The 14,211-nt window shown below is 43.6% G+C and overlaps 1 protein-coding gene across 2 annotated transcripts in view; it reads right to left on the bottom strand.

Moving 5' to 3' along the window:
* arhgap23a (Rho GTPase activating protein 23a) overlaps positions 1–14,211 on the bottom strand; it is an 81,013-nt gene that overhangs the window by 54,174 nt on the left and 12,628 nt on the right. The window contains exon 1 of one of the 2 annotated variants that reach the window (XM_075453468.1): positions 9,707–10,047. The exons of the other annotated variant lie outside the window; for it this stretch is intronic. Coding sequence (XP_075309583.1) covers positions 9,707–9,760 — 54 coding nt within the window. The 5' untranslated portion in view covers positions 9,761–10,047. Of the gene's footprint in view, positions 1–9,706; positions 10,048–14,211 lie in introns of those variants that run through there. 2 annotated transcript variants of the gene reach the window in all.

Genomic DNA, 14,211 nt, shown 5'->3' with positions numbered 1-14,211 from the left:
ATAAGATGTATAAGATGTGTAAGATGTGTAAGATGTATAAGATGTATAAGATGTGTAAGATGTATAAGATGTGTAAGATGTGTAAGATGTGTAAGATGTATAAGATGTATAAGATGTGTAAGATGTATAAGATGTATAAGATGTATAAGATGTATAAGATGTGTAAGATGTATAAGATGTATAAGATGTATAAGATCTGTAAGATGTATAAGATGTGTAAGATGTGTAAGATGTGTAAGATGTATAAGATGTATAAGATGTGTAAGATGTATAAGATGTATAAGATGTATAAGATGTATAAGATGTATAAGATCTGTAAGATGTATAAGATGTATAAGATCTGTAAGATGTATAAGATGTATAAGATGTGTAAGATGTATAAGATGTATAAGATGTGTAAGATGTATAAGATGTGTAAGATGTATAAGATCTGTAAGATGTATAAGATGTATAAGATCTGTAAGATGTATAAGATGTATAAGATGTATAAGATGTATAAGATGTATAAGATGTATAAGATGTGTAAGATGTATAAGATGTATAAGATGTATAAGATGTATAAGATGTATAAGATGTGTAAGATGTATAAGATGTATAAGATGTATAAGATGTATAAGATGTATAAGATGTGTAAGATGTGTAAGATGTGTAAGATGTGTAAGATGTATAAGATGTATAAGATGTATAAGATGTATAAGATGTATAAGATGTATAAGATGTGTAAGATGTATAAGATGTATAAGATGTATAAGATCTGTAAGATGTATAAGATGTGTAAGATGTGTAAGATGTATAAGATGTATAAGATGTATAAGATCTGTAAGATGTATAAGATGTGTAAGATGTGTAAGATGTATAAGATGTGTAAGATGTATAAGATGTGTAAGATGTGTAAGATGTGTAAGATGTGTAAGATGTATAAGATGTATAAGATGTATAAGATGTATAAGATGTATAAGATCTGTAAGATGTATAAGATGTGTAAGATGTGTAAGATGTATAAGATGTGTAAGATGTATAAGATGTGTAAGATGTGTAAGATGTGTAAGATGTGTAAGATGTGTAAGATGTGTAAGATGTATAAGATGTGTAAGATGTGTAAGATGTGTAAGATGTGTAAGATGTGTAAGATGTGTAAGATGTGTAAGATGTATAAGATGTAACGGAGCATCTGTTAAGAGTTCAGTGAGATTTAATGCTTACAATAAAAAGTGATGCCGTAAGATGCAAATGAACATGAATCAACAGGTACAGGATTGTAGTGTGTTTACATGTGAGTATTTTAGATTATGGAGTGTACCAAAGCTCCTTTATCCCGTCTGATTAGACAACCTCTGTCACCTCAACACTGAAGAGGAAAAACAAGAGAGGTTGGCTTATTCAGGTAGTCCTTTATGTGGTTTCCAGAGGACAAAACTGTGGAAATGTGAAGCGTGTAGATTTGTAAATCAACCTTTTGGAGGAATTAAAATAGTTGAAAAATAGTTGGTGGAATATTTTTCAACCTGGTCAGATGTGCCGTTAAATAAATGCAAAGTCAAGTTTGAGGTGGGTTGAACGAGCCTTGGTCTTGTTTTTGGTCTTTTCTTGTTTTCAGACACTCAACGTTACGCTCTGCAGGTTTTTTAGCTTGTGGGCGGAGCCTAAGAGGCTGCTTACATCGGTTATTGGGCATCGGCACTGTGACGTAACACTTTAACCCGGCGCTTGAGGCACGTTCTGCAGAGTTCATTCTAAGCAGTCTTAGAAGAAGTACGTAATTCATATCCTACAAACGAACCGGCTTTATTTTTCAGCATTTTTAATGTAACATCTGCTATAACTGCACCCTCTTCAGCTCCTTCATGTTTCAAACCATAAATAAACATAAATAACTGTCTGCACAATGAAAGAGAGGGACATTATAATGACCCACCAACACAGATCCAATCAGAGAAACTCATGAAGCAGACAACAGGACTCCATCTCCACCCAGCATCCTCAGCCCTTCATCAGCCTCCAGATAATCTTTGTCCCGTGATTTTTGCAGAAATGCCAAAAGAACCTCCCCCATTCCTCTCCGACTGCTTACAAACAGTGAGACAGACTATCCTCATGGTTGCTCTGAAAGTATGGAGGTCAGTAAGTCACCGCTGAAACTTCCCTGTGTGTGATCTGCTGCTCAGTTCATCAACTCTCAGCAGAGCTTTGATGGATGGAAGCTGGCTGGCTGCCATCTGCAGAACAAACACACCCGCAGCATCCCTCCTGATAGGAAACTTATGTACAGAGAGCAAACATCATCCCACTGCTGACGAGCCACAACTCCCCGGCTTCTGCCGCTTCAAATATTCTACAACAATGTATCACAGACAAAATAAGAGTTTAATAAGCGCTCAATGTGAGTGTTTGATATTTATGATGATAATAATATTACAGAAACTACAATAAGCAGATAATTTAATGGTTTCTAATCAGACTAAAGAGTAAGTAATGCACTAGCTTCTGCAACCAGTGCAAATGGCACATACACACTGGAAAAAATCAAAGTCTTACCAAGTATATTTGTCTCATTTCAAGTCAAAATATCTCATTACACTTAATATAAGACACAACTGCCTAACAAGTACTATTTCAGCCAGATATAGGGACTTGTTGGAAGACAATACATCTGGAATATCTTGTTAAATGAACAAGTCTTGAAAACAAATTGTTTTGAGTCACATATCATATGAAACAAGCTTTTATTTACATTTGAAGAGGTTTTAAAGCTAATTTCAAGATCACTTTTATCTCAAAAGTCCCAAATATCACATCTTATTTCAAGAAATCTTGACAAGCCATTGGCAGATTTTTTTTTGCTTATTTCAAGCAAAAACGTCTTGTATTTGCTGTTTTTCTTACTTATTTTTGGAGGGACATTTTTTCCAGTGGCACAGTAATTTATTCGCATCGTTTACAGTAATTCTGATTCTACAAAGTGAATCCTACATGTCCTGAATTTCACAAACTGGGCCTTTAAGCAAGAAAAGCGTCAGTTCAACCTGCCGTAAATAGACATTGTGAGAGGGTCTATTTGCAAGCATGCTGCGATGTTTACCTCAGCACAAAGAAGTGATATTTTAGTCTTCTGTAACGATGGTTTTTCCATTACTCAGAGTCTCTTGGCCAAACGTAGCTTTTATTTTAAACGGGGAGTTTCCAATGTTGGTAGTATCGCGCCGGTTCTACTTTCAGAGCTGCCTCAGCCAGTGTTCCCATGAACTGTCCTGATATCCTCACCTGCTGCCGGCGTCACGTCTCTGCAGCAGCGCCGACTTCCTGCACACGTCAGCGCACTTCCGTGTGCAATGAAGTGATTTGAAAGTTTGCAGATCGCTTAACACGTGCATGAATTAGGAATCAATGAGCCCTTTTAATAATCGAGGGCATAGATCTTTATTTCACTGCTTAAAAAAACAGTCCACAGAAACTGTTATCTGTCTGATTTCTGATCTGAAAATTCCTCCCAGCCAAATTTTTTAATTTATGTCTCCCTTCATAAGTTTCCTAAACTGCACCCGGACAAGAGAGGATGCTTATAGGAGGAGCAATAAGAGAAGATAAAGTGCTGTGTCCTTGGCAAAGTCAGGGGACTCATTCATAACACTTTGTAAATTAAAGTAATTACATAGCTTGTCATGAACAGATTTAATGCTCATGTGACAGTAATGAGCAGATACAACAGTAAGCTGCGACAAAACAATGGTTTTATAATGTAGTTTTGTAGTCAGCAGTGATTTAATTGGCGTCAGTTTAAAATAACAGCTCCCATTTAATTTAACGCCTGTCACCTCGCCCCCTCTCCCCTCGTGTCTCCAGTCGACTCCTCGGCTCGCATCTCTCGAGGGAGGGACCGAGACACGAGGAGAGGTGTCGAGTGTGTGAAAAATTAGGAAATGAGATGGGGGGGGGGGGGGGTCACCACAGCCTCAGACATGGATACGATGAAAAGCAGGCGATCGTGCCCGTCAGAAGTGAAGAAGAGAGGAGCGAGGAGTGTCGAGCCGCACCAAATCATGCAAATATGCAACGGTATACGACCTCGGATTGATTGAACTGATCGTGTTCCAAGCACCAGTGGGACTCCCCAGCCTTTTACACCTGTGATTATGACCATTCCTTTTTATTCTGTGTTTCAGAGGTTCATACATTGTGAAAGCACTGAACTAAATCCCGAAACATCATTTCAATGTGCAACTTTTTAGCATTTCTGCCTCCCTATGCGGTCCCTCAGCCTTTTCTCTTTATGTGATAATGAAGCCGACCATCTTTGGCCACTTGTCCAACAGCCAGATAAAGCACGACTTCACAGATGCGGAGTAAAATTTGGCTGCTGTGATGTTGGTTTTGAAGGGAGATCCTGCATTCCCCTTGCTTGTCTTCACTTTTTATTGCTTCTCTGTGGCATCATTCTCCCCTCGTGACTCATCAGATTTCTCTCTTTTTATTTTGTTATCTTTTCTCTGCTCCTTCTCTGCTGCTCTTGCATTCCAGAGCGATCCCATCTGTTCGTGAACCAAATCTGCACAGCTGATGGGAACAAGCGAGGAGCATTTGCAAGCTCGCACTCGCTGCTAATTGCTCAAGGCGAGAACATACAAAAGTGTGCACATATTCACATTGATTTGGGGAGGGATCCATAAGGGAACATTAGGGAGACAAAACAAGATGCAGGATCAGATCATCTGAGTGCAAATGAGTCAAATGGCGGCCCCTGTTTAACCCCTGTGGCCCCCGCCGCCCACAGTGACAGGAGTCCCCTCCTGCCTCTTTAGCCTTTTTTACTGGAGGCCAAGTGTGGGACAAGGAGGACCGCAGAAGGGGGGGTTCTAACCCCTGAACCTTGACCCTGATTCCAGCTGTGCCTGGCTGCCTTCAGGCCGATCGCCCAAACAGATAAAGCCGGAGTCGAGTCTGCATTTCCGAACAAGACCCGACTCGCTCTCCATTCCGTCTGTATGCAGGGCATCACGTACTGTAAAAGGGTCTCATGTTTTCCTCAGCAAAAATAACACTCCGACACACACACACACGCACAAACACAGCGTCTCTTCAGGGGAAAAACACAAAGAGGCAGTGACACATGCCAGACCCTCAACAGGCTGAATCTAATTAGCTCTCATCGGTTTCTGAGAGAAGCTTTGTTTAACACCAAACCTCCCAGCGCCTGACTGGCAGGCGCCACATCAAAATCGCCAGCTGGGACACGAGAGAGGGGGGGGAGACGGTGGAATATTAAGCAATAAATCTGCAGATATTTGTGCAGAATCTAATATGTGAAAACAAAATGGACTCGATGCACACAGTGCGGCTAAATGGAGATCAATAAAGATCCATTTGCAGCAGAAACACGGCTGCTCTGCAGAGCCGCTCCACAGCGGCCGCTCCCCTCTTCCCACAGTAAACAAGGTCAATGGTGACTGATGTCCTTCGGCCACCTATTAACCGGCTGCACCGTGTTTGTACAGCATCAAGGACTTCCTCGTGTAAACATGAAGGGGGGGATGGCCCGAAAGCGAGCCGGTTTCCACTCAGAGGCGTGTGTGAGTGCGCGTCCACGCACCTGCAGCGAGGTTATGAGCTGCGCGTGCACCTCTGACCCTTCAGGTGTGATGTCAATGTGCCGGAGCGCCAGCATTTCTGAACACCTGCGTGTGTGATTTAAGAGCGTCAACACACACACTCTCTCCAGGTTAATGATCGCGGATGCGAGGTCGATCGCAGCTGTCGTCTCCGGAGGGGAGGAATGCGTTTGGGGGGGTGACGGAGTGATGGTGCGAGAGATGTTTTCATGGTGTTTACGGACTGAGGCCCGACACTCCGTAACAAACACTTTACTGTCCCACTCTGCCCACGGCACCGCGAACGCATCCACATACCAGTCATGTTTGGGTGAAGCTCCTCTGCATTAGTTCATGGTTCTGTCCCACAATGCATTGCACTTCTGAGGGGGAGGAAGCTTTTGGCTCAAGCCAAGAACAATTTTTTACAGTTTACTGACACGAGATGTGTATCATTTTGCCATGGTGACGCACTTTATAAGGCCGCAAAGTAAACACAATTTACACAATTCATAGCATGAGAACTCATGGGTGGTTTCCAACTTTTTTGGGCTTTTGACACCACTAAAGAGGGGATTCCTACTGGCAGTCTTTCATCAAATGGTTGACTTATCACCACATGATGATTGGACATAGCCTCTATAACCGTCACCTATTGTTTTTGCAAGTATGTTTGTTAACATAGGAATGCAACCGCCATTTTAACACGACACAATAACAAAGAAGCAGGGGTTTTTGAGCATTTTTTTACTCCAATTAGACTGAATAAACAAATAACAATAAGGCGAGACATGGCTTTAGGTTTTTTTTCTTCTCTAGGGCCGCTCTGAGTTTCACTGCAGGCAGGAATCAGGCAGTTTCTCCACACACGGGAACCAGGAAGTATCACCACAGCAAAACCCTGAGAGGCATTTCCAAAAGGTTTTTACACTCTCCACAAGAAGAAAAGAGCTGGAATGAGTAAGGTGTGTTGTGAACAGAGAAAACATTACGATCATGACTGCTCAGCTGGTTTTAAATAACAGCAACCTATACTTACTTAATAAAATGAATGAATGAATACCTTTATTGTGTCTAAACAAGTGAAAGAACAGTGGATCCCCACATTCAATCTACTGGATGGAAAGATAAAACTAGGTACAAATCTAACAACTATCAAGGCGGTAGGTATGTGCAGGTAGGTAATTTCTTTAATTATTGCACATCTGAGATAATAGAGAGATTTTACGGATGTTTTAGGGCTGACAGAGTGAAGTGTCCTGATAGCTGTGTGGCAGAAACTTTCCAGTGCTGGTTTGGAGCCAGATCCCAACTTAGAACCAGTTCTTTTCTCTTTCCACCGCCAACGTGCTGGCTCCAGCCCCAAAACTATGCTGCTATGCTGACAGCAGCTCTATGCTGGTCCACGGAAAAGATGTCGGGGGATGAGGGTGGGGTCATGGAGGCCGGCAGAAATGTTGTGACTGCCATGCTCAACAATCCGGAGTTAGTGGAGCTTTTAGTCAAGAGAGAACTCTAAAAACTGAGCTCAGTGTTCCTCTCATCTTCCTGCTTTTTAATGTTTTATATATGAAGCTGCACTCACCATCTCTAGAGCTACGTTTACGAACACCGTCCGCTGGTGTTTGAATATTTTTACATAATAACAGCGGGATACAATTGGCCTTCACTTGAATGGAAGGAAATGAAAAACAGTGACAGTTCCTTGAATCTCGCACTGTAAACACTCGCAGTACCTGCTGTGCTGCAGTACAGTATGTGCCTACTCTGAGGTGAAGGCATCTGCTAGTGATCACCAAAGTGCTTTCCTCTGCAGCATCTCACAGCTGCTTTCAGTTAAGTTTGCCTTGACCAGGAACTGATCCTGGATCTGCTGACTGCTCCGTGGTTTTAGAGTCTGCAGCCCCTCTGAGGTGGCTGTCCCGTCATCAGGTGGATCAGGAGCCGCTGCCGTAAGTCTGGGTTTCGACACCTATCCGGAAATCTCTGGGAAGCCATTAGACGAAAGAGGCTGCGGGATGATATTGCATTAGCTTAAAGTATCGGAGAAAAGTTAAGTGAAACACGTGGACAAAACGCTGCGGTTTAACATCGACCACCTCGGCACGGGATTTTCATAAAAGCGCTCTCAAGTTTCTCGTCATCAATACCGGAGCATCACGAGGCTGATTGCATCTCTGCCTCTATTGATCTGACACACCAACCCTGCACTGCTACATTAGAGCAGCCCCGCTAACAACGCTCCACCGGTCCCACTGGACGTCATCACAACTGCCCTCATCAGACAGACACCTTCCTCTTCTCCTCTGCAGGTTCGGACGCAGAACCAACACCCAAAGCCTGACTCACTTCGACAAATTAAACATCTAATTCGATTCTTTTTCTTCAAATCTAGGCTAAAAACCTGCTTATTTAGTGTTCTTTTATTGTTTTTACTTCTTCTCTTTATTCATTACCAGCTGTAAAGCACTTTGGTACACCGTAAGGATTGTTTGTAAAGGGCTGTATAAATAAAATACATTTACATTTACAATTCTGCTTCTTACTTCGTTCGTATCAATCCGTCTAATTGGTTTCTATCACATTCTTGCCATGATTTAGGACGTAGAACAGCAGAAAAAGGACAGCCGTTGATGTATATTCAGCTTACTCGCTTTACTGTCAGATAGCACCGACATTAGAGCAGTAAATCTATCTGTCTGGTGAAAGAATAGAGAGATAAGAAGCAGAGAAATGACTTGTCTTGAGTCAGAGATCAGGTATGAAATAGATAAAAACAGATATAAGACACATGCTAGCAGCTAAGAGGGAGTAAAACTGAAGGATATCAGACACTTTGAGAGGAGTTTTATGACGATTAAAATGACAGTTTTCCAGCTGTTTCCTACAAAGCACATGAACTCTACATAAGCGGCCACACTGAGCAGATGAAAGTGAATCAGATGTGTTTGATGGGACATTCACAGCTCTATCACAGAAACAAGCAACCACAGAGGCCCAATTAAAGCGTGACCACAGAGCAGGAAATGTTATTCTTTGCTGGAGGGGGATCGACTCAGTGAGAACAGATAGAGAGAAGAGAGAGAGAGTGTTTGAAAAAGGAGACCCAAAACAGACGGATCCCCTAATCACAGCAAGACTGAGCGCACAGACAGAGGTAAACACAACCTTGTAACCCTGTCAGACTCTCACACATACACAGCAGAGAGGACTCACACAGCAGAGGATGAAAGGAAACATCAGCCATCCTTTCATCTGCCTCACACATTTACATCACCGCGGAGATAAAGCGCGTCAGAGGTTGGGTCTGAGCAGCACCAGACACCATATTCCTCCTCCAGCAAGCACATCAAAGCCCAGACCGACACGCCTTACGTCATGACTTTACCGTGACACTTAAATATACTTCTATAAAAATTCCTGGAGTCGCACCATAATGTATTTAGTGAAACGCGCCACACATGCCGAGTTTCTGTGGGTGAGAGAGCAGAGGAAGGGCGGACTTTCCTCACATCATAAAGGCACCAAACTTCTGTCGTATGATGCAGCCACGGAGGCGCAAACAAAAAAGTGTAAATAGTCTTGTGATGTTCATTGACTGCAGGTCATACCTTCCCAATCTTCCCATTTACCGCTCCACTTTCGCGTGCGGCGGCTTCTAAGGCTGTCCTAAAAAAAAAAACCAAATTCCAGCTGATGTTCACAAACAGCCCCAATCTATGTGATACGTTTAAGACTAAACGCGAGAGGTGGAGCACCATCCTCTGTTTGGGACGTCCCGTCTCCCTCCTACAGCAGCGAGGCGCGGGACAAAAGACCGACCCAACCCGGGCGAGAAACGCGAGACTCCGGCTCTGGTCTCTGGATTAGTTCGGCCGCGCACAACAATGAACAGAAAAAAAACAGCTAAAAAACGTTGTTCAAACACCTGGTTTCCGTACAGTATGTCGATGAGTGTGTGTGCACAGTGGCTGTGTGTCAACTGGAGTTAGTTAAGCCTCTTAGGAAATCACGCTCTCTGACCAGCCCCACGGCGCTCTTTCCGAGCGCAGCAAATCCACGTATCAACACAGCGAGAAAAACAGCCCACAGGCAGCTTGCGTGCGGCTCCGTGTGGTACTTACATGGTTCTCAGAGTAGGGTGGTATTCCAACAAGGCAAAAAGCAACTCCATTCATTGGACGGCAGAAACTGTAGGGCTGCAACAAGGGGACGCAGGTTTGTTGCAGCGCAAGCGGCAACTGCGGGCAGGCGGGCAGCTCTGGGGGTAACAATGCTCCGGGCAAACAAACTTATACGTTCAACACATTTCCAACTTCCTTCCTCCTAAAAGAAAAAAAAAAAACACTCCCAACTCTGTTCCCGTTGTTTCGGGACGTCCAGTGCGCTGCCCCCCGCCTCCTCCTCCTCCTCTTCTGCTTCTTCTTCTTCTTCACTTCTAAATCCCCGTTTGGAAAATGACTGCAGCAGCGTGAAAACACGCGGCCGCGCAGGAAGCGGGCACAGTCCGCCTTCAGAGTAAAGTCACGGAGAGGAATGTGTTTCCATCTCACACAAATAAAAGCTGGAAAACATTTCCAGAAAGCGTGGGTAAACATGAGGGGCGAAGGCGTTTTCTTGGAGGCTATTTTTAATCCCTCTGAGAACCAAAAAGACGAAGGTTTTTCAACTCCAACACGCCCCTTATTTACACTTTAGTCCGTGAAAATAGGAAGAATATCTCACTTTATCAACACGTTGAATTAGTTTACTCACCTGTTGTGCTCATATTAGGCTTTTATGACTTATTTACCGGAAGATGTGGGCTACTTATAGTGGAGAACTTCATACTGGGATGAAGGCGCGTTGGATAAATCTGTGCGCTCCGCCCTGCAAACCCGCCGCGTGCGTGCGGGCTCCCTCTGGCTGCGCCAAAAACAATCTTGTGCTGTTTGAAACTGATGCCACGAGCAAACCGGGCCGAGGAGAGGCTTTTACTGAAGGGATTAAAGAAACAGAGCTTAAGCATCCCATGAAAATGTATACAAAGGCTAGTTATTAAAACCTGAATAAGCAGATGGAGAAGTATGTTTCACATGAGGGCGTGGCGTTAAGATTAAGTGAAGTAGAGCCACTTTGTGATTGCACTTTATTAAAATGGCTCTTTATACTGGCAGAAATGCCCATGCTGGTGTTACATCATGATACAGGCGCCCTTATAACAATCTTTCACACTGACTCAGATTATTTATGACATCTATAACCCTATTATCAAAAGGATGCTGTGCAGAATCATCAATCATTCTGGTTTTATTTACTTCCAAACTCCATTTATGATTTGAACATTACTTAATTCTGTTATTGAAATGAACATTGCGCACAAACAACATCTTAAAGATGAAACTGAGCAGCCTGGTTGGTTTTTTCAGGAACATTTGGGCTCATTTAGAATTGGTGTCGAAAATAATGTTTTGCACAATTTTGCACTAAATAGGTGAACTGGTTAGAGTGTCAGTGAAATTATTTGGTGTGGAAAGAGCATCCCAGGCAAAGGGAATTTCCATAATGTGAGGATAAGTTTTGGTTTAGGCCTGCCTCTGAGTGAAAGTGTGAGTAAGTTAGTGCAAAACTGATTTTGAGAGGTTTGATTCTGCCGTGGAAACCCTTCAATCTTCAATCAAAACTGTAAAATGGAAAGAAATGACAAAAAGAATCCAGAGCATAGAAGATGAATGTATCTTATATAAAAAAGAGCAATGATAATAACAATCTTTAAGCTCATAGAAAACATAAGAAGTGAGAACCAGTCAACAGAAAATCTGATTGACTGATAGTCTCATGCTGTACCTGCTTAGAAGAAACGCATCACAGTTTTGTGCAGAAGAAGACGGGTGTATCAGAAGTGACCAGCATTGCCTGCCCATAAAGAGTGTGACTCACGACAATCATGAGAGAAACCAGACAAACAATGACCGAAGACACAATTCATTGAGAAATGCCTGGATTCTTTCCACACACACTGAACAGAAAATAATTCACAGGTTCTCGGAAAAGTGATGACACGTATTTTTAGCTGCATTGGCTGCAGATAAATACTGTCCATGCGAACCAATAGACACACAGTCAGGGGAAGCTTACTCATCAACAGAACAGGAAATTCACACTGTTGCCAAGATGCTACATTACGTTATATTCTATATATATATATGCCGTAAATTCCGGACTACGGAGCGCATCTGAATATAGGCCTAAGCCGCACCCTCTCATTTTAAAAAGAAAATCCATTTTGTACTTGTATAGGCCGCACCGGATTATAAGCCGCAGGTGGCCACATAGTAATATGAGATATTTACACAGAAAGATGTTACACGTGAGGATTTTTAAACTTTTAATTAAATGCATATGGTAACAGAAACAAATACTCAAAGTAAATACTTTTTTTTTTTTTTTCAAACAGCGCCTGTAACACGGCTGGTAAAGAAAAGAAAAAAAAAGACAGTAGCCTACCAGGAAAAGTCATCGATCGCCTTCAATTTAAAAGCTGCATCATACGCATTTCTTCGTTTTTGTTTTCCATGTTGAGAGTGAGTACAAATGACAGATTTACAATAATTTAGTATTGTAAATGTGTTTGATTTATCGTACAATTTCATTGGACCACTGTGAACTATTCCTTAATTGTATTTGGTCTAATGTTACGGGGCAAAATGTTTTTGGCGGCATGAAAACAAAAGAGAAAAAGCATATATTAGCCGCACCGTATTATAAGCCGCGGTGCTTAAAGCCTGCGAAAAAATTAGCGGCTTATAGTCCGGAATCTATGGTAGTCTCCATGTGTAGTCGCATGAAGTGGGTGTAAAAGTGAACCAAAAGAAAAGGAAAAGACAAAAATCTGCTGTGGTGGCTCAAAGCTGGGGGCCCATGTGGCTACTATTACCCTGAGAGGTATCCGAGAGCCACTTCAAAAGCCTGCGTATGGGGAAACAGTCTGGAGTCATAGGGGAAAAAGGAGCTTACAGGAGTCTTCCCACGCCAAGAGCTGCAGCTGCCAACCTCGCCTTCATCTCAACATGTCTGCTCACTCTCTCCTCACGGCCTCCAAATCTGCTCTCAGAGACTCCTGAGCTCTTTGAGCTCTGCTCAGAGCCCTGCAGGAGGACACTCTTCCATAGTCCGAGGTCTTACCCTCGGTGATCTTCCATTTGATGCAGATAATTACCATGTGTGTCCTAAAGCCCCCTCCAGGTTGCACATACAGTGCAGCCAAAGCAGTATCTGTGAATCCCAGATCGCCTGGAAAGCCACCGTGGCAGAGTGAGAGCCGGGGGAGACTTAGCAGGAGTATCCTGGTCTTAAAGTGGGAGCGAAGGGCATATTGTCTCTGAGAAAAAGAAGGGGCCACGATGCAAACGCTGGGGCTCTCTGAGCTTTCTTTCTCTGGGGGGGTCGAGGAGCGTGAGGGATGTCCCAGCTGGACATTTTATATCCTCTCTGACCGGGATCTAACTCTCTTTTTCTGCAGCCCTTATGGTTTCTATTTCAGCAGGCGGAGGGATAAAGCAGCCTGGGCCCTGGCAGGAATGATCTCACGTCAGCGTTCGGGGGTTTGTCCACATCTCCTAAATTGCATGCAGATACAGGCCCACGCTACACATCAATTAGCCTGTCAGGCGAGCCTTCTTTTATTGATGGCTGCTGGTCAGCTGAATGTGGAAGAGGCAGAGGAGAAGAGAAATGTGTTTACTTGGTGTGTCTGAGTAGGTGGAGGACCATATTCTCAAATCTATCCAAAATATGTGTTTTTTTTGTCCTCCCCTAAGTCAAAACTGCCCTTCTTTTTTCCCCGTGCTCCTGGTGCTGCGTCTCTGGGTCAGGCTCACTCTCCGGCACATAGCCTCGGGGGTTTGGGTACGTCTCCACGATGACTAAGAAAGCTCCCGATCTGAGGTTGATGTGAGACGACACGCCCTGATCTCTTTCCCTGGAGGGCCGGCTGGGGATGAGCAGGAAGCAGCCTCCCCCCCTCGGTCGTTACATAATCACACATGCAGCATGGCGACTCGTGGGACGAGCCCGTAAACAACCATCATTCCATTTACCCGCTCCACCGCACTCACCTCCAAATCAGACCCCCGCCTCCCTCTGGTGGCCTGGCTCGGACAAGTGGTCCAGCCCGGGGGGGGAGAGGGGAGAGGCTGCTGCTAAGCTGCCCGGGCCTTAGAGACAAGGCTTGGATGGGAGAAACCGTGGGTGGGCGTTCCTCATTCTATTCTAGGCCACTACACAGAGCCCAGTTTGCTACTTTTAATTGTGGCAGCTCCATTTATTCCAACTTAACCCTCCTCCAGGGCTTCTGCTCCCTCATTCTTTCGGATCTCCTCTATTTCACTCCACTTGCCTCGAGTTATTGAGTCCGTCCTTCATTAAATGTGTCTGTCGTCCCCTCTACGCACAGAGACTCGCAGTCTGAGGAGAGTAGCTGCTGCAGACTGCAGAGTCTGTAACACTCTGCTGTCTGTTGGGCAGGCCACACAACTGATGTCCTTGGATTCAATTAAGATTCTATTACAACCGAGAGCAGAAAAAGGGACACAATGATATCAGCTTCTAATATGAAGAGTTACCTTGTTTCTGTCCTCATCTCAGATTA

This window comes from Odontesthes bonariensis, chromosome 21 (genome assembly GCF_027942865.1).
Source record: "Odontesthes bonariensis isolate fOdoBon6 chromosome 21, fOdoBon6.hap1, whole genome shotgun sequence".
In the NCBI taxonomy this organism is placed as follows: Eukaryota; Metazoa; Chordata; class Actinopteri; order Atheriniformes; family Atherinopsidae; genus Odontesthes; species Odontesthes bonariensis.
The sequence above is the reverse complement of the archived record's forward strand: the minus strand, read 5'-3'. Positions and strand labels throughout refer to the sequence as shown.